Below are 26,835 nucleotides of genomic sequence, written 5' to 3' on the forward strand. Positions count from 1 at the left end.
CATCAGCCCCACTTTTCAGCAACTCATTTGGCTTCCAGTAATCTGCTGAATTCATTTCGAAATTCTTTGACACACATTGATGGCAACTCATAATCTTGGCCCGCTGAACACCCACTTCAACCCCCCTTCTCTCTTCCTCTTCCAGATCCCACCAAAAGGAGCAGAGCTTTCGGAACTATCACCTGGCATCCCCAAGATTGACTCTTAATTCTCTTCAAATTCAGAGTCAAAACCCAGCTATTGGAGCGTTCGTATTCTCTTTCCGATTGTTTGGGTTAATCAATGGTGGATGGAGTTTCATGAATTTGACCATTTTCTATCTTTATAATCGCTCTTTTGTCTTTCCGTGTACTTCAGATTCTTGAAAGGTGCTTGCTTGAATTTGTCTTCCTCTTTTTATTATTATTATGAAATTTTAAATGAACTGATGAGCAAAACGCATGCGACAATTTAAAAAGATGGTCGTGGCTTTTTCCATCAGGAGTGGCCGTCAATCAAAGATAATGTAACGACAGGGGAGGGGGCTAAACATTTGAGTTTTTAACGAGAGGAGAAAAGAGGAGGCGAGGGATTGCAGTGCAGCACACGCGTGCGTAAATGCAAGCATCCTCTCGCTGGCTCCTCTCCATCCCGCAGGTCTCTCTGCTCCCTTCGCTGCCGGGATCAGCCGCTCGGTGGTGAGCGCTCACACCGGGACCCTGGAGTCCCGGCTGTCGCGCCTCGGCGCCCTCCTCCAGGGCTTGGGAGGAGCGCCGGGAACCACGTCCAGGTTTCTCCCGGGTTTCGTCAGCACCTCAGACGAGAACCATGGCTCGGAACGTCGAGAGAGACGCGGCTCGTGCCGCTCCCGGATGCCCGTCATGCGGGGATTGATCGCACCGCAGAACACCTTCTTGGACACCATCGCGACTCGCTTCCACGGGACCCGTGAGTTCATTGCGCATCTGCTCTGTGAAGGACTCCGCAGTATCTTTAGATTTAGTGGAAGCTGCGCGATCAATGTTCCGCACAATGAATTATAATGACATGGACCCATGATCATTGGATGCCTTTGCGTTGCCAACCACACAAACACAAATGCACACACAGACACACAAACATTCACGATTGAATAAGTAGCACTTGAGTGGTTTAAAGACGTAGTATGATCAAGAATCCACTTACAGTACACATGTAAAAGAGACAAAAAGAATTACTGTTATTGTTATTGGAGCTGAGTTGGAACGCGCTGATAATAGTGAGCTCCTTTTCAATGGATTTTCTCTCAGAGGACCATTATGACTAAACTCATAAATATTTAACCTCCTCATACACAACAAATTGATGTCCAAATAGTTTTCAAATCAGACGGACAAAAGTTTGTTCATGCCAGGTGAGTGTAAAAAAGGTTTGATTAAAACAAAAACAAACAAACAAAAAAGCCACCTCAACATGATCATACTGCATGTTACGGTTCCAAGAAGAATTTGACATTTGGTCCAGAATCATGGAAGTTGATGCACGTGATGTGGCAGGCCACAATCGTGACATGGAGCTTTATTTGTTCCAAGGAGTTACATGCTGGGACTGTGCCAAATGTTGTGAGTCAGGGAATTGATCAACAAGAAAGAGTTTCCGCTATACTGATGCAGTTATTCATGGGTTCACTCTGCTCTCTGTAAACGCATCCTAATGTATTTTCTTTCCACGAGTGGAATACATTTAACAGATGACAAAACAGGGGCCATCTGGTGTTTACGTTTGAACATATTCAATCTTACACGAACATGAATAAATGACCTTCAACTGTTTTGCCATGGAGGAGGGGGGGTGACAAACACGAGCACAGCATTTCGCATCTCTCATCAAATGTTTGACTGGAATGTTGTGTGCGACTTATTCCTGTATGTGGACTGCTGACAATCAGCACGCAATATGGGGTTTTTGTTGCTCGCACTGTTACAGAACAGCACCCAAAGGTGCAAACTCACAGGAAAAACGTGTGCACGGTCAATGAATGATATGAGAAAATGGGCCGCTTAAGTGCGACAACTACTTGGAGTACTACCAGCTGTTTTGTAGCGCACGTACTTCCATTGGGTGGATCGCTTCTTCAACACGTCCACAAGTAACGCACCAGCGCTTGAGTGTTGAAGTCAATGATTCTGTCTGCACAGTGAGGACAAAAAAGATCTGGTGGTGGACTTCCGAACTGTCTGACAATTCATGTTTGCTCATAACGTTCGTAGGTGTGCGTCACATGAAGCGATGGAAAGGCCAGGCACAATGCGATGAGTTCTGAATATTTGGAGTGATGACAGCGGGAGCAATTTAGAGGAGGAAAACCTTGTCCGGAGTCAACCTCAAGTTGAAGTTTTTTTTCTCAATTTTTGCGCAAAAGCACAGTGGCGGAATTTGAATGAGGCACGCTGACTCGGAGAGGTTTGTGGCCGTGTGTGTCTGCGGCCAAGAGTAAACGATTCGTTTCCATTTGAAGAAGCAAAAGTTGTTTTCAGTCAGCAGCAGGGCAGGTGAGCATTTAGCACACCTACCTCAGACTTCAAATGGTCAGGCTTTGAATCTCGGCTCCAGCTTTCCTGTGTGGCGAGTCCTTCTACACATTTAAGCATTGGAGCAAATTCTTTCGCTTGCTCACTCGCTGACATCGGCCTTTGCATCCCTCTGGGAACACTTGAGTCTGCCATTGATGAAACCATGCCATCTGTTTCGCTTGGGTCCACGTCAGCCTCTTCTTGCGCTGTGCTCTTTCTCTTGGAGTTTTTGGGCCTTTTTCTGCTCTGTCTACTGGGTGGGTTCCTTGTTAATGCTTGTTTGGAAATTCCAGGTCTGTTTCTTCTTAATTTCATGTGACCACTCCAGCTCACCTTCTCCTCATCACCCTCCCATCATCATCTCCCATTCCTCGTTGGGTGCCTTTCCAATAGTCACTGTTGTTCATTTTATTTTGCCCGAAGATCCTGAGGATGTGTCTTCGGCACCGGGGTGACGAAGGTTTGGGCTGCTCTGGTGATGTCACTGGGTCCCCTCCAGGTTTCGGAAGAATATCTGCATAGTTACACTAGGATTATAATGTCAATGTGGATTATAACTCAGCCTTTAACACAATCATACCGGACATTCTGATAATGAAAATGGACACCCTGGGTTTCCTTCTTCTCACATGCACTTTTTAACTAACAGACCCCAATCTGTGAGAACCTTTCCTCCAACCGTCCACTGGGCACCGGGTTACCACAGGGATAGGTGCTAAGCCCTCTCCTCGACTGTCTCTACACCTTTGACTGGTGCAGCCCAGTCGACAAAAAAATGTCATCGTCAAACTAGTTGATGGCACAACAGTCGTAAGGCTAATCTCAAAGGAAGATGAGGCAGTCTACAGAGAGGCGGTCCAGAAGCTCACAACCTGGTGTTCAGACAACAATCTGGCATTGAACACTACAAAAATAAAGAAGATCTTTGTAGACTTCAGGAGGAACAGAACTGAACTGCATCCACTCTTCATCAACGGCGAGTGTGTGGAGAATCCACACATTCAGGTTCCTGGGTATCCTGATCCCCGAGGACCTCTCCTGTACAGACAGCATCTCATCAAGGTTCACTAGCGTCTCCAATTCCTGAGAGTCCTCGGGAAAAACAACCTTGACACAAAGTTACGGCTGACCTATTACCACCGATCCATTGAGGGTCTGCTGACGTATTGTGTCTGCGTCTGCTATGGGAGCTGCATTGAGGCAGACAGAGCAAGGCTTCAGAGGACAATTAAAGCAGAAGATTGTAGGCTGCCCTCTCCCCTACGTGGCAATCATTTACTCCTCTCGGTGCCTCAGAAGAGCTCTGAACATTCTTAAGGACACTACACACACTGGTTCTCACCTGTTTAGGGTCTTGCCATTTGGAATGTGGTACAGATGCACAAAAGCATACACCAACAGATTGAGGAACATTTTTTAATGAGAGCCATTAACACCCTGAACACTCATCTTTTCTCTAGCCAGGCTCGGAACATTATACTTTATGCATTCCATTTTACATTTTTATCTGTATTCTTATACTTATTTTTTATCTTGCTTTTAATTATGCACTGTTACAGGTGAAGTGCTCCAATTTCATTGTACAATGTCACGCACAACAATCAGAATCAGCTTTATTATGCATGTAAGTATGTAACAACACACAAGGAACTTTTCTCCGGTAGTGACAATATATGGCATTCATTCATTCATTCATTCAAATTTGGTATATTTATTTCTAAATATCTCCCAGGACTAACACCAAAGTGTACTTTGTTCTGCTTGTCTGAATAAAGTCCGGCCAGCACATTTACATGAGGTTGATTGACTTTTTCTTCCTTCTATCCTCTCATTTTCTCCCTCCAGCGCAGTACACATCCATCATAGTGAAAATTCTGCTCACTCATGAATGGACATTAATGATCCCGCTGGCTTGAACGTCGTACTCACTCATTCGGCTCCAAAATGAATTATGCACAACTCTCCCCGTGACTATCTGCCATTCCAGCATGTTAATGTGTACATTTCCCTCTAATTATTAGTTTGTGCAATTGCCAGCGACTACGTCACACTGGATGAATAAAGATTAATAGCACAGCAACGAAGTGAAGGGAGGCAAAGGGAAGTTTGTTGAAAAGGAGCAGGCATGTTAAATCCTCCCCCAGGAGGGGGAACTCTTCAAAGGAAGCACAATCACCGCCCAGTCAACGTGGACGCTGCTAAACAGGACGAGCCATGCGGGAAATATTCATTGAATCTCCTTTCAATTACGATATCTTTGTGAAACTGCAACAGGGTCTCTTATTTTACAGCATGTTCATACTGTGATTGTATTTAAATGCATGCTGGCAAGGACTGTCCCGATCCGATCTTTGAGATCAGAAATCCATCCCATGTCAGCCAAAAAAAAAAAAAAAAGAGAGGGAAAGAGAGAGACTGGATGTAAAATCTGCAATTTTAACCCTCTTATACAAGCCGTCTGTTCCACACTCCATTCCGCCACTTCTATCCAGAAGTGCCCAAATGGAGTTCAGAGTTCACGTGATCACAACAGGATTTTGCTTAATTGCTAATGTGGAAGCAAGCAGGAAGAGTAAATGTCACTTACTGGAAGTCGACACTCCAGTTGAAATTCACCAAAGGAGTTATATAACAAAAGAATCACTCCTATTCTTCTTCTTATCCTTTCGGCTCATTTCGTTCGGGCTCGCCACAGCGTGTCATGTTTTTCCATCTAAGCCTATCTCGTGGATCTTCTTCTCTGATACCCATTGTCCTCATGTTCTCCCTCACATCATCCATCAACCTTTTCTTTGGTCATCCTCTCACTCTTTGGCCTGGCAGCTCCATCCTCAGCACCTTTCCACCAATATACTCACTCTCTCGCCTCTGAACATGTCCAAACCGTCTAAGTCTGCTCTCTCTCACCTTGTCTCCAAAACATCCAACTTTGGCTGTCCTTCTCATGAGCTCATTTATAATCCTATCCAACCTGTTCACTCCTAACCTCAGGATTTTCATTTCTGCAACCTCCAGTTCTGCTTCTTGTTGTTTCTTCAGTGCCACCATTTCTAATCCGTACATCATGGCCGCCCTCACCACTGTTTTATAAACTTTGCCATTCATCCTAGCGAAGACTCTTCTGTCGCATAGAACACCCGACACCTTCCGCCAATTGTTCCAACCCGCTTGGACCCATTTCTTCACTTCTTTACCACACTCTCCATTGCTCTGTATTGTTGACCCCAAGTATTCGAAGTCGCCCACACTTTCTATCTCTTCTCCCTGGAGCTTCACTCTTCCTCCTCCGGCCCTCACATTCATGCAGTGTGTTCCTCCATTTTTCTAATTGTTCCTCCGCCTGTTCCCTGCTTTCACTGCAGATAACAATATGATCTGTGAACATCATAGTCCGAGGGGATTCTAGTCTAACTTCATCTGACAGGCTATCCATTACTACTGCAAACAGGAAGGGGCTCAGTGCGGATCCCTGATGCAGTCCCACCACCTCCTCCAGAATCACTCCTATTGAATGTTCAAAATAACCAGACTGGTATTCTTTGTTTTTTTGGGGGGCAAAAAATGCTCGCTCACAGCTAACTTAATGAATGAAAAACACCATTGACGAGCTGATGAAAATTAGCATTGAACTCGTGGAACTTATCTCTCAATATAAAGCAGTGATTCCCAAACATCCCAAATGCTGACTAAACAAAACCAACTGCAGGGTCCAGCTCCGTAAGCAGAAGATGAAAATGTCATTGTTCTCCCATAATGGAAATTTCCAAAAGGCATTCACAGACACTCATTAGAAAATCACATCTTTGTCTTCCTAATGGCTTCAATTTACTCTCCCCAGACAGCAACTTTGTGCTGGGGAACGCTCAGGTCCAAACGCTCTACCCCATTGTCTACTGCTCCGATGGCTTCTGTGAACTGAGTGGCTTTACCCGCGGCGAGCTCATGCAGAAGAGCTGCACGTGTCACTTTCTGTACGGCGCTGAGACCAGCGACCAGCTCACCTGGCAGATGCAGAAAGCGCTGGATGAGCGGCGGGAGTTCAAGACTGAAATTGTTCTGTACAAGAAAAGTGGTAAGAGCTGTCTCGCAGCCAATTCCTTGTGCAGATGTACAGTGGATATAAAAAGTCTGCACGCCCCTGTTCAAAACAGCAGGTTTGCGCGATATTAATTTGGAAAAAAAAAGAGACCAAGATGAATAATTTCTAACTTTTGTGCATCATTAATGCAGGCTTTAACCTGTACAACTCCATTGATTAAAAAAAAAAAAAATCTCCCAAACTCGTATATACACACTTAAATATGGAAATTGTGTTATGGTCCAATGAAAAGAAGGCTGATCTTTTTTGCCATAATTCAAAAAGTGTTGCTCCAAACACAACACTGCTCGACATCAAAAAGAGAAAATACACCAGACAAGCCTACCAGAATAATGGACAGAGTGTAGCAGTTATGTACTGCATCATTTAACATGAGCAGTATTGCAATTGGTTGAGTCTGAACAGGACTCCCCTTTGGTGTACAGACTTGTGCAAACACATTATTACAGGTGTTTCTTTTTTTTCCCAAATTTCTCTATAGAAAATAAGGGTCATATACAGTATATAGCTTTATACGGTTTTGAATGATTTATCTTGGTCTCATTTTTCTACATCACAAAAACCCTCCTGGCATCCTTGGTGGGTGTGCAAACTTTTTTTATCCACTGTATTTCTCCAGCTACTTTTCTTTGAGCAGGTTCCAAGTTCTGGTGTCTGCTGGACATTGTGCCCATAAAGAATGAAAAGAGTGAGGTGGTTCTCTTCCTGGTCTCCCATAAGGACATCACAGAGAACAAGGACCTGGACCATGGCAAGCAGTCTGACACCGGTGAGCACCACATACCCTTTAACAATTAAGCAGCTCAAAAACTCCAACAGATGCAACATCGTCACATTTTCACCAGAATCAATGGACGTTTTCCACATTTCAGATGAGGAAACGGGCCTGGAGATCCACCAGATCAGTTGCCCGACAGACTTCGGTACAGAGCGGCGCAGAAGTCGGGCCGTCCTCTACCAACTTTCGGGACACCTTCAGAAACAAGACAAGACCAAGAACAAGCTCAATATCAACAATGTGAGTAATGGCGGTACCGTTGATCGCAGATGGAAAAAAGACTCCACTTGACTTGGGATTCATGACAGTCAGGTTGACTTGAGTATAGTGTATTCAATTGAATATAGGTTGAAAAGGATTTGCAGGGATGAGAATGACCAATTTGTAAAAACATTGAAAATGTCTGTTGATGGGGGAGTGGGCGTGGGGGGGGGTTGGGGGCTGAGTGTACTCCTGGATATTTACTTTCCCGGGAATGTCCACTTTTTGTATGTGTTCGGTTAGACATGTTGATACCGTTTTCGGTCCTATCTGCACGGTTGCACATTTTTCAAGCCATGCCCGTCTGAAACAGTTTTTGATTCCAGCATCCTTGTCAATTGCCCTCGGTCGATCTTCATCCTTTTTTCTAACACCATCGTAAAACTTTGAACACACCGTCGCTCAGTTCACGCCATCTAAGTCCCACGCGGCATTACTTGGCTAACTAACAAATTACACTGCGATTTCTGAGAACCGAGAACACATGTGCATGGCAATGGTGAAACTCGATTAACCACTAACACGATTGGATCGTTATACTGTATAACTCTGTCCAATCGAGTAATCTGCCGCAAACAAATTTGAATGTTTATGTCGCAAAGTGCAAATATTTACATTACCGAGCAAGTTAGAACGGCATTTGGTTGTCGTGCTTGTGCTAGCACAAAGCTGAACTTGCAGCTCAGAGCCCACCACCGAGAGGCAGCCGCACAATACTCTACCCCCACCACCCAGAAATGTTCGCAACGGATTTGCGCTTATCTCGAGAATGGTCATTTTGGTCTGAAAATGAGGAAATCCGCCAATCGGCGGAAAATTCTCATCGCTGGATTTGCAAATCAGTGGATTCTGTTTTTTATTTACGCTTTACATAACATCCCAACTTCACTGGAATGGAGGTTATGCCGTAGATTTCAGTTTTTAATGAATGATCCCGCCCCGGCTCTCCCGGTTCGTTAATCTCTACCCCAAAACAATGGATTATTTACAAATCAGTCAAAGCACACCGAACAGTTTGCCAAACGAGTTGTATCATTAAAACAAATTCATCCTTGTCAATGACTGAGTTCATTAGTCTAATGCTTAGCTATTGTAGCTTCTAATGTTATCCCGCTAGTCAAAACTACGAGATGGGAGAATAGTGGAGATGTTTTTCTTATCTAAATGATTTTTTTTTTTTTTTAATCTGTGAGGCGGTCACTTGATTAGGGACAGCGACAGCAGACCTGAGGTTGTTGGACTGCTCTGTCTTCATACGTTCCCACTTCACTCACCAGTTCGCTTGTTTCTCCTTGTTTCGTAACAAGAGTGTTCTGGGAGCCAACGCTAACCCGGTGCCGGAGTACAAAGTGGCAGACATCCAGAAGTCGCGCTTCATCCTTCTCCATTATGGCGCATTTAAGGCCGGCTGGGATTGGCTGATCTTGCTGGCGACTTTCTATGTGGCCGTCACGGTGCCCTACAATGTCTGCTTCGCAGCGGCGGAGGTGAGAGAGGACGGTGCGTCCGTGGCGCGTACTCCACCCAGCGTCAGTGACATCTTGGTAGAAATTCTCTTTATGATCGGTGAGGGTGCTGCTCAAGTTGTATCACTTTTGTGGTAAAAAAAAAAATGAAAAAAAATACAAAAAGAGTGCTGTGCGTGTGTGTCCGTTTCAGATATCGTGCTGAATTTTCGAACTACCTACGTGAGCACGTCCGGTCAGGTTGTGTACGACGCTCGCTCCATTTGCATTCATTACGTCACATCTTGGCTCTTTGTGGACTTGATCGCCGCGTTGCCATTCGACCTGCTCTATGCTTTCAATATCAGCGTGGTGAGTCGAAGACTGCTTCTCTGCAACCTTATTTGACATACTTGAAATGAGAAAAATCTCACGCCACACCAAAACAAAACAGAAATGTCACAAAACGTATTGGGGCAATTTACTCACTTTTCTTTTAGTTACGCATTGTGAATTGTGAGCTGATTAGTTGTACTCTTTGTTAATTTTCTTTTGTATGAGCAACAATAGGTGGATACACAGGTTAATTAATTGTATCTTCTGCCTTCTAGTGGAAGTAGATTCAATTGTTGTTCTTGTCACAACACGTCGCTGGCCAAGATAAATGGACAAAGATACATTAGCCATCCATCCAGCCATTTTCTTTGCCGCTTATCCTCACAAGGGTCGTAGGAGTGCTGAAGCCTATCTCAGCTGTCAACTCGCAGGAGGCAGGGTACACCCTGAACTGGTTGCCAGCCGATTGCAGGGCACATAGAGACAAACAGCCGCACTCACAATTACACCTTGGGCAAATTAGAGTGTCCAATTAATGTTGCATGTTTTTGGGATGTGGGAGGAAACCGGGGTGCCCGGAGAAAACCCACACAGGCACGGGGAGAACAGGCAAACTCCACACAGGCGGGGCTGGTCCTCAGAATAGTGAGTCCAACGCTTTGCAGCTGTTCCACCGTTCCGCCGATTTTGGACCAATTAAGTGAAATCCTGTGATTGGGAATCGTGGTTGAACAAAGACACACACTTGCACACTTTAACGCACTAAGTATCTACTTGTCAATGTTTCTTTTTATCACCCAGAACTTCGGGGTACACCTGTTGAAGACTGTACGTCTCCTGCGTCTTTTGAGACTCCTCCAAAAGCTGGACCGCTACTCCCAGTACAGTGCCATGGTCCTCACCTTGCTCATGTCCACCTTTGCCCTGCTAGCCCACTGGATGGCCTGTGTCTGGTACTTCATCGGCCGCATCGAGATCGAAAGTAACAGCTCTGCCTCCTGGGACGTAGGTTTGTGACTTCCCTCCACACAATCAAGCAAATGACCCAATTTCTTAGCACTGAGCAGACACAACATGACGATAACACTCGGGAGACGAGATGAGTGATTACATTCCATCATCTGCCAGGCTGTTGTTTTTTTTTTTTTAAATTACAACCCACTCAAAACAGCAAGAAAGCAATTCTCGAAACAAGTCATCAAAAAATAGGCCCACTTTAAACCATTGAACACACACTTGTGGGCAAAATATATAATTATCCTTCTCAACTCCCACCGCGGATAACAACAATCCTGTGAGCTGCTTGTGGTGTGAACTGTTATTCTTGGTCACATGATTCAGACCAGAAATTAGAGACAATGGAGTTTGTATATTTGTTCTTTTTGTGTTGGCTGTGTAACAACAACGTGAAGGAATAACTAATCATACTCAATGTTAATATGTCATTCAATTATACCATTCTGTGGTTTTAAACAATGACATTATTGTGAGACAATGTACAATTAATTGCTTTCAGAAATTACAGTTTAGTTACATTTGAAAACTGGTTAGCATATCTGCCGCACAGTTCGGATCTTGTGGGTTCATATCCGCATTTGCCTGTTTGGATTTTGCATATTCTGCGTGGCTTTTCTCTGGGTACTCATTCAATAATTTATCTATTTTCTAATGGGAAAATGCGTTTGTTTTTCATGATAAAACATACTTTCACATCGTGGTGGTACACTGATAAAATCGTTTTAAAATATATGTCAATCATACGGTTGTGATAACGTGCAAAATGAGAAGATTGTTAAAAGCCCTCGCTAGAAGACCAGGCCCCTCTCTTTCTAACAAATCAGACAACACAAGTGAAGCCTGTGATTTCTTTTATTAATTGACCTGTTTTGTCTGATACAGCTCGTTGTGGGCAAACTTGTTCAAAGTAACAGACACTATTTTGCAAATATCATTGCATTCAGTGAAAAGAGATATGGCTAATCACACAACAACAGACAACCAGTGAAAAGGCGCAAGAGAAAGGACAATGACGAATCATGACCATGTGACATGCGGTCATGAAGAGTCAAGAAAGAGATCCCCCAGCAAACTAGAAAAACCTGTGCACAAAGTCAAAACAGTGGATATCGCGACAGAGTGCAAGTGTAGTGATTGTTATTCAACTTTGAACCCTTTCCCCCCGACAGGTTGGCTTCATGAGCTCGCCAAACGTTTGGGCACACCATACTTCTTGCCACCACTGAGCTCCCTACTGGGAGTTTCTGATTTGCCTCAAGCCACCGTGACACCAGAACTGGTTCACTCCAGCGTGTGGAACAGCTCGGGCTCTGAGCCATCAAACGGGGCGAGTTGGTTCGGTGCGACCCAGTGGAATGGCAACAGGTCTCGTGTGAGGGCGCCGGGCGGCACAGGCACAGCGCTGAGCGGCGGTCCATCCGTTCGGAGCTCCTACGTGACATCGTTATACTTTGCCCTGAGCAGTCTGACTAGCGTGGGTTTCGGCAACGTTTCAGCAAACACGGACTCTGAGAAGATATTCTCCATCTGCACCATGCTGGTTGGAGGTGTGCAAAGTTTCCTGGTTGACACATACCAAATCTTTGTCTGCTAAATGTTCCCTTTTTTTTTCACTTTTGTCACCTCTGCAGCTTTAATGCACGCTGTGGTGTTTGGAAACGTGACCGCCATCATCCAGAGGATGTACTCCCGCCGCTCCCTTTACCACACCCGCACTAAGGATTTGAAGGACTTCATCAGAGTGCACCGGCTCCCCAAAGCACTTGAGCAACGTATGATGGAGTGTTTCCAGACAACCTGGTCTGTCAACAATGGTATCGACGTCAGTGAGGTAGAAATAATAAATACATTTAAGCCACGTTAGTCACAGTCAAGAAGGCTCCAGTTACACTCAATACTCGCATTAGCCTTTTGTCTTTGTTTCTGTTTTCTAGAACAGTTTCCCAGCCAATGTACATAAAGTGTTTTACATAAGCAGATTTTTACTGCACACCACCAAAAAACACAAATGGATGGAAATAGTCTATCAATGGCATTTTGCAGCAATAGTTTACCATCATCCAACTCCTGTCCAAGAATTTCCTCTGCCATTTAATCCACAACGGAAACCCCTTTGATGGGGGAAAAAAAACAAAAAAATGGGGTTAATGTGAAATTGAAAAACAAAACAGAAAAAAAGACAACTCACAAGATGACAATTCATTAGAAACATCTTGAGACATTAGATTTAGCAGATGACAGCTTGTCCCATCAACACTAACACATACGTACGTGCATCAAAGCTCAAAACTAGCATGGCGCGAAGCCAAGACTGGCCTGAGAATTAACGAAGATGGTGGATCAGTTGAGGACATAATGAGCCGAGTAAACAAGCCAAGAAATGCCTTTGACACACGGATAGTCGCCTGGAACTCCAAGACTTTGTACTAGTGGAGAGTGTTCCCCTGTTATTCACAGGGGTTACATTCCTTACACTCCCACAAATATCTGCAAATAATGGATAGAGTTTTAATATACAGTGAAGAAAATAAGTATTTGACCACGCTGCTATATTGCAAGTTCTCCCACTTAGAAATCATGGAGGGGTCTGCATAAAGACACCTGTCCATCCCATACAATCAGTAAGACCTAAACTTGTAACGTGGCCAAGACCAAAGAGCTATCCAAAGATAGAGACAAAACTCCACACGGCTGGAAAGGGCTACACAGAAATTGCCAAGCAGCTTTGTGAAAAAAAAAAAAAGGTCCACTGTTGGAGTAATCATTAGAAAATGGAAGAAGCTAAACATGACGGTCAATCTCAATCGGAGTGGAGCCCCATGCAAGATATCACCTTGTTGGGTCTCAGTGATTCTTAAGAAGGTGAGGAATCAGCCCAGGACTACACGATAGGACTTGGTCAATGACCTCAAAAGAGCTGGGACCACCGTTTCCAAGGTGACTTTTGGTAATACACTAAGACGTCATAGTTTGAAATCGTGCATGGCCTTACATATACGCTAAAACATGTGATAGCATATATGCTAACACTGTAACCAGTGTGTTCAAGTGTACTTTATTGGACAAGTCACACAACAACATTTGCTAATGTTGGAACTCAGTGTGCACAGAAGGTGCACCACATAGTAAGGTGCCATGTCTAATGTGGCACCTCGTCGATTTGGAAGCAAATTTAAGACTTCTGTGATTGTGAAAATTTGGTACATTAAAAAAAATAAATAAATACCAACGAATATGCAGGGCTGCAAACGGTGAACCGCAAATGGGCAAGGGCACTTGTATTTGAATTTGAGACGAGCGTGATTGACAACATCACCAACAAAATACACACCTCCATTAACAGATGGCCGGCAATCATCCATGTGAGAGAACAGACCAGAAGGCGATGAAAAGAAAACACAGGCGGACTGGACAAACAATACAACATGCAACAGACAAGTCCGGCCAGGGACTGGACTGGAATTTACAGGAACATAAGAAAGCTGGGAGGCCAAGACAGACTTGGAGAAGATCCGATAAGAGCCCAGCCAAGGAAAATGGAACTGCTCAAAATAAAATCTATTGGACATGTGTGATTGCTCACATCTGCTCCACGAAGAAGTCGAAAGGGAGACAAAGATTAAAGCATTAACAAAAATACAAACTTAAAGTGCCACTGTCATGAAATGGATGATTTTTTTAGTATGTTATTAATGAAAAAAGGGCAGCCAATATGGGCCCATGCGTTTTTTCACCACAAAACATTATTTTAAGGTATACAGCTTTTTGTAACTCCCGCCATGAAAATCCTCTCAAGGGATTTGTTTTGAGAAGAAGCAGAAAGTGACGTAAAGGACAGAACCGCCTCAAGTGGACTCGTTTGTTTCCATTAGTTTTACTTCCAGTAAGGTGCCTCATTTTTCCTTCGTGTTAGCCAAAATGCTGGCTCGTTGCATTGCTGGACATTGCTTGAACACTTGGGAGGATGGATTTACCCTTCATAAGTTTGCAAGAGACCTGGTTCGTCGTGAAAAATGGATTGCACGGGTGCAGAGGACGAGAGCTTCGTGGGTTCCAAATGACAGGTAGGTGTGTATACAGCTACTAAGAAAAATAATAGTTTGGGGCGGACCACGTAATCTGTTTCTCATAACGTAAAAAAAGATCCGCGTACGAAATGTGTCTATGTGCATGTTGGACAGCGTCGGGCTGCTGCATTGCTTCGCCAGCTAAGCGCACAGGCTCCCAGATGGGGGCGGCTCTGAAGAACGCTGCCACATTGCAGCACTCAGCCCTGTGCGACGACAATGCAGTAAAGCGCCCCGGCTCGACGGTGTTGTTCATCGCGTACTGTGGCATCTATGAACAACCCCCTAAATCAGCACGGCTCGGGTCCATTATAAGCCACAATGGCGCCGAAAATGAGCCACACCGGCTAAGGAGCCGCGTAGGGCTTGTGGACGGTGGCGGCTCTGAAGAACGCAGCCGACAATCCCTCACTCAGCCACGTGTGGCCACAACGCAGGAAAGCGCCCTGGCTCAACGGTGTTGTTCATCGCGTACTGCGGCGGCTATGAACAGCCCCCTAAAGCAGCCCGGTTCGGCTTTGACTCGTGCGACAACAACGCAGTAAAGTGCCCCGGCTCGACGGTGTTGTTCGTCGCGTACTGCGGCAGCTCTGAACAACCCCCTCCGTGATAAGCTGCCTCGGCGCTGAAAATGAGCCACACCGGCCTGCAATGAGCTGCGATGGCTCATCTCTGCCACGGAAGTGGATCAGACGGGGAGGCGGTTTGGCCGTGATCGAACATCATCTGAATATGGCCGGAACCAATAGTTTAATATTGCCCCGGTAACTTCACTCGGTTGTGTGGTGTTCTCCTTTTCGAAAAGAGCGTCCGTGTCAGAAGGGGCTTGTTCGTCACCCATAGTAGGGTGCGCCGTGTGTTTTCATTGGCAAATGTCCGGGTGATGTCACGGACTGAGGATGCAGCCAATATGGCGACCACTCGGATGTCGTAGAATGACACTTCTGCACCGCTCACATTAATTTAGCCATATAGACATTGAAGTGAATAATGTTATATGTATTTTTCATTCCAATATCTATTTTAGAATGTTTATAGGGATGACACTTGACCTTTAAGGCTTTTCCTGAGTGTGGTAAAATCGTGTCTGGAAGGCAGTCCACTGGTGATTTAGCCCAGGCTGCACCTCGCTTCTCATTCTTAGTCAGCTGGGAAAGGCTCCAGTGGATGCATCAAATAGCTTTTATTCTGAATGCTCATCAACTGCTGTTTGCTGTCTCATCTGCAGCCAGATCCGCTTCAGGCCCCCCCCTTCATCCCATCCATGTTTTATTTGTATCTGCTCCACAGCTGCTGAAGGACTTCCCAGATGAGCTGAGGGCTGACATTGCCATGCATCTGAATAAGGAGCTGCTGCAGCTGCCGCTCTTTGAGTCAGCCAGCAGAGGATGCTTGCGCTCCCTCTCACTAATCATTAAGACGTCCTTCTGTGCTCCCGGGGAATTCCTAATCCGTCAGGGCGATGCGCTACAAGCCATCTACTTTGTGTGCTCTGGCTCCATGGAAGTGCTGAAGGACAACACTGTGCTCGCCATTCTGGGTATAATGATAGTAATAATTATTAATAATAAAGTTTTGTCCTTCTTCATGTAATAATCATACTATCCACAGACATGCTCAGAACCCTTGTCAACAACAAAAGTAGGCGCTACAATGCAAAACTCAATGACTGTGACAGATCTCATGACACTCCTAATTTGGAACAGCACTGACATCAACACATTCATCTACACTACATTTTTCATCAAGGTTCATCCATTTTTTGCTGAGAAATGAAATGTAGCTGCTGTAACTGCAAGTGGACTATACAGGGAAATGAGAACATTTCTACATCTATTATGATTTCCTCCAACCTTCCTAAAGAGGCATGTGAAAGACACGACTATAAATTGCCCAGAATTGGGAATATGAGTGTGAGCCTTTTTACACGATCCCACTGTCACGGGAAAAAATGTTACGGCTTGGTAGACGAGATGTCGGTTCCGGACTAAAAATAAGCCCGCAAACAAGCTGTTAATTTTTGCTGTACATATATGTCACATTTTGACAGCCTGTCCATTGGATGTGGAATCGACATAAAGTATAATGATCTATGAGTGAACTGAATAGTACTTAGCTGAAATGGTAATCGCTAGTGTGCGAATACTCTCTAGCAAAGGATGATTACACTGTCTCAAATTCTGTTTACACATACAGTGAGTCCCAACATATGCAGCCTAAGGATAGAAGTCAAGTCCTAATGAGAATAACCTGCATGTTAGTAGTTGAAAAAAAAAAAATCCAGTAATATACACCATATACGCAATATCCGGCTTTTTCCACTTCTACAGGTGTAGCCTAACTGCCTCATCTAAAATGAAAATAAAGAGTTTTCCAACAACACTCCCATACCACAAATAAAACCCATCAGAAGAACTCCAAACTCTTCTGGGAGCAGCTCAGCTCTACTTCTCAAGCAATAGAACTTTAACTGCTGTTAATAATGAAGTGCGCACTGCCCTCATTAGCGTTTTGGCCTGCGAATGTGCACATGTCACGTGCACAACAAGATGACACACACATGCACGCTGTCATTGGCGCCTCCAGTGTGCTAATTCACAGGAGGTGTGTTGTTCTTTTCCCGGAGAGAGCTTTATACCCAAAAATTGCTTTGGATTTACAGCTCAGCAGAAGAGATGTGATGCAGAGGGAGGCGCAAAAATAGAGAAAACATAGCAAATTGTCCCCTTTAATATTCCACCCCCATCCCTCTGTGACGAATGACATTGCTGCATCTCCTGCCTCCTATTAGGAACATGACTGAAATCAGTAAAGGAACAATAACACATTTTAAAAGTATTCCCCCCCCCCCCATCCCCTTCTAGGAAGAGGAGACCTGATTGGCTCTGACTGTCTGACTCAGGAAGAAGTGATTAAGACCAACGCCTGTGTGAAAGCATTGACTTACTGCGACCTGCAGTATATCAGCCTCAAAGGACTCCGTGAGGTTCTCAGCCTGTATCCTGACTATGCCCAGAAATTCCTCACAGAGATCCAGCACGACCTAACGTACAACCTGAGGGAAGGACACAGCGCGGAGGTACGGTGATGTTGACGTATCTACGAATTTATTGGACCGTGACATGTGGAGATCGTAAGACAGTCCCAGACTGCAGATACCCTAAGATGTTCCCTGACCAGATGGTAAATGCCTTTGGCAAGTTCTGCATCTGTTCTGGGATCCAAGTCATTTTTTAAATATTTTTTTTTAGGTAGTTGACACAGACAGCAACATCCTTATCCTAACCCTTCACCATGTCGGGCTTAGGCTACCATGTCACAGCATTTAATCTCATGTCAGTTTAGATTTAGTTCACCTTACAATCATCACAAATATTAAATCAGAGACAGTGAAAGAAAGCAGAATGTCTTACTGGTTGTTGAAAGTAGTGGTTTTCAGACTGGAGTCCAACACACCCCAACATACTGAGCCTGTTCCTTGTTCTTGTCCCAAGTGTAGGTCGATTAAAAGCTCTGATATGATTGTGAACCTTCACAATGACTTTTTTGCACTCAGTATCCTCAATTTGTCACCATAAGAAAGACAAACTCACCACAGTGTTTTAGCTTATTCAGCAGCTTCGCTAGGCAACGTAGAAGTTCGGAAAAACAGGACGTTGTCCATGTGGGCCTTTATTATGCCATTCTCAGCAAGAAACATTTCCTATTTGCTCAAGCATGGATACAAAATTGGCACCTTCAAATATCATGGTTTATTATTTGCTTCTTGTTTGAAATTATAATTGCGACACAACTTGCTTCCGCTTTCTTACCCCACACTGGCGTACCCGTCAAAAAGTTAATTTTCATGTTACCAATGTTTCTAATTACGCTGCTGTGAACAACTAATCCAATGTTCTAAATGTCTGACAGAAAATGCCGGCTAACCATTGCGATTCCCATCCGTCTGTTTCTTAAAATTAGTCTCATCTTTGCCATGTGGTCTCCCACCCAACAATTTGCACTTTTGCGCAACAATGGCACTGTACTGTAGGAAAAAAAAAAAAAAAGATCAGCCATCTGGACTGGCTGGGGAAAAGCGCAAGTCCTCCGGTTAAGTTGGAGTCAATGTTTAAAGACACAAGCAAAACACAGTTGGTCCCCAAGCCAGACGCTTACAGATGGATCTCAGATGTTTCACACACACACTTTTTTTCTTTTCCTTGTCTTGCTTAGTGAACACTGATTCTCATCTGAAGTGACTTAGCTCATGTACACAGGTAGTTAGTCTTTAGACTTGCAGTAATGTTTTTGCCATCCAACATGAGGCTAAATATAGTGCTCTCAGAGGGGTGGGGGAGGAATGGGGGGTGGGTCACTGCGACTGGGATAATAGAACAACTACATGCAGATGAGCTGCTGTAACGTAAGGATGAAAGGAAACTGCAGGATTCAGGCAGATGAAAAATACGGATGATAGTTACACGCACGCAACGACCCACATATGAGCATGTTTACGCTTGTGTGGCCAAATTCCACATGCCACGTTCTGAGAATTTAACAGTGGCTTGCAGAGACGCACACGTTTCCCCGACACGCTCGCTGTGGCACGTGCAGTGCACACACACACAAAGAATTAAATCCCAAACAGTCCCTTCTCCCCCCCGTTCCCTCAGAGCAAAACCTCAGCTAAATTTAAACTTCTGTGATCTAAAAATACCAGTACGTGGACAGGGACTGGTTGGAACGAGAGCCCGAGTGGTGAGGGATGGAGGCGACATGCTCCTCCACATAGAGGAGTGAATGGAGTTTGGTTCTTAATGAGAGCACTCCTGAACAGACATGCTGCTAAAGTCAATGAAGCTCAGCTCCAGTGCTCCACTCTTTCAATGGGAATTGTTGCCTGTGAATATTGTCATTCATCCAGGTCATTTCATTTCCAGGACACTGAATGGATCGCAACTGGGCTGCTCTGGTTATTGCGGTGCCCTGAGAATGGCAACTGTTACTACTCTGAAGAGCTCAGCTGCTCCTCTCAACCTGGTCAAAATTAGAACGTAGCGCTTGCACGAGCACAACACAGAACGACCATTAACAAAGACTGTGACATGTTTCATTTGCCCAACTTCAGGCAGATTGCGAGAGCAACGGAGGACTCGTGAAGAAGCTTCCGTCCATCAAGGAGGATGAGGAAGGCTCAAATTCTGAGGAGGGCCGTTCACCTCTCCCACCGATACCTCCACTCGTCAGACTGGGCCGAGGCCTGCGCTCGCCCCTGCGCTCGCCCTTGCGCTCTCCGCTGCTACCGCCAAGACCCTTCAGACTGCCGAGCGACTTTGCTCGACCCACCGGCCTGCAGGTTCCTGGCTTGATCTTAAGCTGCCTGCAGCCAGAGTTTAGCACACGGTATGAAACCAACCATTGATCTCTCATGTTCACTCGCTCTCCCTGAGACTCCACACTGTTTTTTTACTGCATGAATCAAAGCACAGGTCTATTTACATCTATGGGCAACAAAAAAAAATTAACAAATGTCTTCTTGTCTGCTTGTATTTGTTTATCTTCATGTGGAATATTGACTTTACTTTTGCACTCCAAATTGGAAAAAAAAATCTACACTGTCCCCAAGAAGGTTATGCAAATTTCCATCAACCGTTTATGAATCAATCGGGATACTTGGTCACAAGTCTTCCACCAAATTCTTGACTGATTAACCTTCAGGGTTGGAGAATAGAGGATCGATTATTTTGAGACATTTTCCTGTGGCTGTTTATGTTCTGTATTTGCTCATTTCTTGTGTTACTTCTGCTCCCATTTAGCTTTGTAGATGGCATCGAAACAGAAAATCGGAGCAATCCAGTCACAATTTTTGATTTCCCTCCCAGCCCTGATTCAGCCACAGGTAAACAGTAAGAGGTGCGAACACTTCATCTGGGATGGTCTGTAATGTTATTTTCTTTGCACTTGGCATTCACAGGGCAGCACAACGATGATGACACAATGCAAGCAATCATAAAGTTAAAACACGAGGTGACTGGTGCACTTGAACTTTTTCAAGTTTCTGTCATATCTGGTCTAATTCGACCTGTGATTTCTTCTTCTATCGCTGAACCAGATGAAGGTTCTTTCTCGGCAGGTAACCATTGTGAGTCAGGAGCTTCAAGAAATGACACGACTCCTCAAAGCGTTTTATTACAGCCCCGCCACCCTCTTGACATCCAATGCTGTAACGCCTACCCCCGGCATCTCGTCACACACTTGTTCCACGGCACTGCCGTTTTTTAACCAGCTCGCAGAAGAGCCGCATGTTCAATGCGTCTTTCTAGCTGAGCCGCCGGGTCCTGTTTTCGACGTGAAGGGATTGAACGGTCACAGGAGCGCATGCGCAGCAGAGTTTGACACCCTTCGCTGTCCCAATTCACAACCCATCGCCTCCACTGATCCCGCAGCTGGGTCTTCTTGCTCAGCGCCGCCATCGCTTCAGAGCTCTCCACACGAGCAAACGCCATTGCCGCTCCCCTCCTGGTCTTCTTCCATCCCCTCGCTCTCATCCACACGCACACCCCTTGTGCCGGACCTACCAAAACCAAGTATTGAGCCGCAGTCGTGCAGCCCGTCCCGATTTAGTCTACGCCCTTCCTGCCGCTCTAGCCCACGGCCGTCATTCTCACTTACGCACTCTCCTCCCGAGCTCGACTTCCAGCCCGTTCTAGCGGCACCCTCGCCCCGGGATGCCCCGCTGAGCCCAGAGGGAGACGTGTCGCGGGCGGAGGGCACCACACGGCTCAGCTTTGTGGATGAAGGCCAGCCGCAAGTTTGAGACGTGGGCCCCACGTCAGTGCTGGACTGACAGTGGGCAACTGCATGACAAATGTGTCTGAAAACATCTATTAGTAAAAACATCTATTGGCACAATAGCAGTCCCTGTTGCAGTGACATATTGCTAATAAAAGTTTTTGCCGTTAAATTTGATTTGTTGTATGATGAGCTTCCAGGAATGTGAAGAGTACAGATTAGTAGTAACAAACCAGTGGCATGCAAAAGGCGTGGGTAATGTTCTCAGTGCACATTATTACTCAAAGCTGAATTCCTGTATTTATTTTAATGCTTCCAGTATTTCATAAACAGGTGTACACACTTGAATTTGATCTCATCCTCAAAGGAGCACGTGAGGTTATATTTTAGAGCTTATTTTTTTCCCCAAACCATCAACCTCAGGGGCAGTGGTGATTCTGGATTTTAATAATATTAATGACATTACTACTTTCCAGAGGATCACTGATGGTTTAGTGGTATACACTAGGCAGTGTGGGATCGATTACCGCTCAGTGATGGTGTCGATATCTGCCTTGTGACTGGCTGGCGACCAGTTTGTGGTGTGTAGCCTGCCTTCGCCCAAAGTTGGCTGGGATAGGCACCAGCTCTCTCCCCGGATAAATGCAGAGAGGTTGCGTCAGGAAGGACATCTGGCGTAAAAACTGTGCCAAACAAATATGATCGCTCATCTGAAATGACACGCTGTGGCGACCCCTAACGGGACAAGCCGAAAGAAATACATATATTACAACTTTACAGATGTAACTTGATTATGATGTATGACAATACGTGATGTCCCCGTGGAATTGAATCCCGGTGATGGGGTTACCAGTGATAATACCCTGTTCAAATAGTAATGCAGTGAGTGACTTGTCATTGGATCGTCACAGTGAAAGGTGTACATTTAATTTAGCTGTGGCTAGCTCGCTTGTTCTGTCAAACTCCGGACTTCGTTGTTTTTGTGATTTATGTACACAAATGGAATACAGGTCAGTTTAAAATTGTGGTGCCGTTGCAATAAAAAAAATGGGGGGGGGGGGTCCAAAAGTGACACAATTCTGAATAATTTTGTTTACTTTTGTTCACATTTAGTTCTTCACAGTTTCCGTGATTTACAATAGCATTTCCTGTTTCCATGCTAAGTGCCAAATTGTAAGATCAATTTTCATAAAGAGAGATTTGCTACACTAGACGCAATATTTTATATTCCAAAGATGATCAAACAGCTTGCTGTCTTTTGTAGTTGTTCTTGTGTTGTTGTTTTTTTTTTTTTTTTTTTTTATTTTATTAGTGTAAGTGCAGATCAATTTCTTTCACAGGAAGCACAATATAAAACATCAGTACATTTTTTGTGTTCCACTTAATGCATGTATCAGTGATGGGCGTGTCAGTGAAAGCTATGGAAACCCCGTCTCATCTGTCAATCAAATACATGCTTTCTCTCACAGAACACTCTCGGTCTGCGGAGAGGCAGCCTCTGAGCCCTGGTGTAATTACCAGTAGCACACAGCGTTCCCCCTGGAAGAGTTTCTCTCCTCCTCACCCTGCGATGCGCAACCGAAGCTTGTTTGGCTGACAACCTGAATGCTGTGATGCCTAAAACTCTTTCCTGCCTGGCTTCATTTGCAATAAACATCATGATAATAATGAAAAAAAAAACGTTACATTCTTCTTTTGATTTCAAAGTCCCATGTTGCACAGCAAAACTTCCACCACAAAGGCATACAGAGCCACCGTGCTGGAAGATCATGCATCTGAACAGGACAGGTGAAAAATAATTAATTAATGCGTGGTTGGCGTTTATGTTGTGGTGGCAGGCTGACATCAGCCTGATCCTGTTATCCTCCACACACAAAAAAATGTGCAAAATGAGCCCATGGTGAAAAAGAGTTGAAGCTTCTGTCCCCTCCAAAAGTATTGGAAAGGCAAGGTCAATGCCATTGTTTTTGTTGGATAATGAAGACATTTGAGTTTCAGATCAAAAGATGCATATGAGACAAAAGTTCATAATTTCAGCTTTTATTACATGGTATTTACATCCAGATGTGTTCAACAACTCAAGACAGAGCACCTTTTGTTACCCACTTTTGTGAGTGTGCAAAAATAATGGAACATGTGACTGATGGGTACTTCTAGTTGCTCAGGTGTTGCCTTTTAGATGGATTTTTTAAACATTAGATTGTGCTTGTCTTGGACTTTGGGTTTCACATGGGAAAACTGAATTTGCTGTTAAGCAAACATGAAGACCAGAGAGCTGTCTTTGGTAGAAAAGAAAAGCCAAGAGATGAAGGGAAATCAATCAGAACTATTGCACAAACATTGGGAATAGCCAATATAATTTGGAATGTTTTGTGTTTTGGATTGTTTCAATTTGGAATGTCCAGAAAGCGAAAGAAAGATCTGGAATTCTAAGCAACTGAGATCGAACAGGTCAGCCAAGGGTATCAACAGCGATTGATGATGGAAAGATTGTGAAACCCAAAGATAGTAAGTAACATCAGAGTCAACCTCCACGGGGCCGCGGTTATGAGATCAAAATCCACTCTTGGAATAAGACTTTGAGAGAAGAAATATAGAGAAGGCAGATCACGAGACGCAAACCAGTCATCAGCGAAAAGTATCGCAAACTAATTGGCAGAAGTTTCATCATGCAACAAGACAATGACCCAAAACACACGGGCAAAAAAAAATTACTTCATCAGGCGGAAAAAGTGGAAGGAAAATTGATTTCTATCAACAACAAAAAAAAACTGCCCAAGATTTTCGTGGGATCATCGAGTATTTGTTCGTCGTGTAATTGTGCGCCATTGGTTTAGTAAATATCAAACTACTCTATTTGTTTAGTATTCTTTGGGATCCGAGATTTGGGATTAACATCCCTTGACAAATTGAGATATATTAATAATGCAAAGTACTCCAATTTCCAGTAAAATATTTATGTTAAAACGCAGCGGGAATGTAAATACCTTAAATATTTTATGTTACAATGCAGTAACAGCTTTATTTATATTCATAGCTATTGTGGAGAAGTATGTAAGATAACGATAACTTTATGTTATATAATTTACAAATGTGGACATTAATCTTATTTTACGTTTATCAGTTATTTATGGTAGCATCTTTTTCAAATTCTTCCACCTAACAGCCAACTGATGAAAGGAATGAAATGTCTTGATAAACTGTGAAAACTAGTGAAACCCAAATAGATGAAACATTTTGTTGATCAATCAGTCTCTTTGTTTTTGGTGGAGATTCAAATTTTTACTTCCACTTTGCGTCATTCTTGCGATCATTATTTTATTATTATCACCCATTAAATCGTGTTTTATGCTTCAATCCAGTTTTCGACGAGCCCGTGCTTCCGCCTGGTGGACGTAAAGTATCATTGCGGCAGTACCAAACGTCGGAGAGACGTCAGATCCGAACTTGGAGTATAGTTAATGCAGAAAAGCGGACAAGAAAAGTGCAAAAAAACCTGTACACACTTGAAGTCTTATTGTTATGCTACCGTGCCTGTCTGGTGGGCCAACGCATTCCCTGCCCCCAATGCAGTTACAGTATTTACACCGGAAATATTCTGTGCATGATTCTGTAAGTGTAGTAAGTGTCTTTTGCTAATTGTGTTGATGTCTTCTCCTACTGGCAAGTGTTGGCCTCACAGTTCTGAGGACCGGGGTTTAAATCCCGACCCCGCCTGTGTAGAGTTTGCATGTTCTCCTGGTACCTGGGTGTGTTTTCTCCGGTTGATCCGATTTCCTCCCACATCGCAAAAACATACAACATTAATTGGACACTTTAAATTGACCCGTCGGTGTGATTGTGAGCGCGACTGTTGTCTGTCTCAATGTGCCCTGCGATTGGCTGGCAACCAGGTCAGGGTGTACCTCTTGCCCGATGACAGGATGGGATAGGCTCCAGCACTTCTGTGACCCTTCACCCTGTCTGATGGCTTGTCATATAGACAAAAGTACAGATGACAGTCATGCAAAATACCTCATAGGTATTTTTTTCCTACTGCCAAGTGCATAGTAACTATAATAGAGTCATAGATATGTAAAAGGAAATCGTGACCTCGTCGCTGCATTGTGGCAGCTGAGAGATTGAGTTCTCTTGCTGGAGGTTCACGTCCCGATGCCCGTAGGAAAAATAGCCGGCACCGCAGACGGTTTTAGTTTCCGCCTCTGTATCCAACCCTTTCTGCAAAATCTTTCTCAAAACATGCCTGTTCCAATTTCAAATCAAATCAAGTGATCAGCACAGAGTTTGGAATGCTCGCTAGGAACCCACAGCTGAGCATGTCGATTGACTTTCCCTTTCCACTGCTCATATACGATATTCCATTTTCTCTTGGGGGAAAAAAAAAAAAAAACTTACGCTGCTGCCATTTGTACAACCAAATGCCGCACAATGCACTATTGTGACATGGTTAAATCATATGACAACAAATATAGGACAGGAACAACTGCAGCCAAAGACCAGAAGGCAGGTTCTGAATCATATTGATCTATGACCTGCTGTATATTTTGACAAAGCAGATGTGGATTGTTCTAGAGTTATCAAGAACATTTTGAACACCTTTGTCCTCTGACCTTTAAATCAGATTTAAAAAAAACTACACCAATTTGAATCAATATGTTTTCCTCTGGAAGGCTATCTAGCTAAGGACAGGTCGATCCAATTGGATCTTAGGAAGCAGAAAAGAAGTCAGCGATGTAATAAATACCTCTGTCCAGATCATTTGAGCATCATCCTTGTTGGCAATGAGCTCCACCAGTTATGTGAACGTGTTGCTTTCATTTGAACAAGATTCTCATTTCTGTTTTCCTTAATAACCCTTGGCTTGATAGGACTGATTCACATTGACCAACTTTTTGAGTACAAAGGACTTTGATTGCTATTCTACCGACATGCCAGATATCAATCGCTTTTTGCAAATGCAGCCAACCCTGCATACTCGTATGAGGCTTTGCAGCCATTGAATCATCATGAACCCTGAAAACACTTATTGGGAATTTCACGTATCCAAGACATTTGGGGCTCCATACTGCATATATTTTCAAAGCAACTATAATGGCTGTCAATTATCTGCAGATTTCCTGCGATGTCGCTATTCTCCGCGATCAGTGGGGTCCGCTGTCTTCCATTTGCGGTGTACGCATCAGCCTCCCTCTTTGACCAATAGAGTCAAGTGTATTTAAAGAGTGTTTTATCATTTTTAACATATTCACATTGAAATTGTTAATACAGTTACTGTGGTTGTAGGGCAGTGCCAAACGTTGAAATGTTGCTTCAAAGTATTGCCTATACAGTCCGATTAATAAACTTGACAAGATGGCGTCAATGAATTATTGGAAAGATTGCTGATGTCAATGACAGCCCCTATGTTGTTTCAATACACATTGTGTACCAACTTAACAATAGCACTGTGTTCTAAAATGTGAAGTACATGAAACATGCTTTTTGTGGCATTTGCGATCAGTCGGTGTGCTTCTCCTCCATATTAGGA

The 26,835-nt window shown here is 44.1% G+C and overlaps 1 protein-coding gene across 1 annotated transcript; it reads left to right on the forward strand.

The window, feature by feature from the left end:
• The first annotated feature begins 693 nt into the window (after window positions 1–693).
• On the forward strand, window positions 694–22,569 carry LOC133505041 (potassium voltage-gated channel subfamily H member 3-like). Its single transcript, XM_061827907.1, has 15 exons — window positions 694–927; window positions 6,370–6,603; window positions 7,268–7,399; window positions 7,503–7,648; window positions 8,977–9,235; window positions 9,329–9,486; window positions 10,252–10,459; window positions 11,637–12,014; window positions 12,099–12,298; window positions 15,825–16,074; window positions 17,399–17,613; window positions 19,645–19,919; window positions 20,333–20,415; window positions 20,491–20,543; window positions 20,629–22,569. The coding sequence occupies exons 1-15, from the start codon at window positions 852–854 to the stop codon at window positions 21,331–21,333; spliced, it is 3,372 nt and encodes a 1,123-aa protein (XP_061683891.1). The 5' UTR covers window positions 694–851; the 3' UTR covers window positions 21,334–22,569.
• Window positions 22,570–26,835: the final 4,266 nt, after the last annotated feature.

The sequence above is a fragment of the Syngnathoides biaculeatus genome, chromosome 2, assembly GCF_019802595.1.
Source record: "Syngnathoides biaculeatus isolate LvHL_M chromosome 2, ASM1980259v1, whole genome shotgun sequence".
NCBI classification, from domain to species: Eukaryota; Metazoa; Chordata; class Actinopteri; order Syngnathiformes; family Syngnathidae; genus Syngnathoides; species Syngnathoides biaculeatus.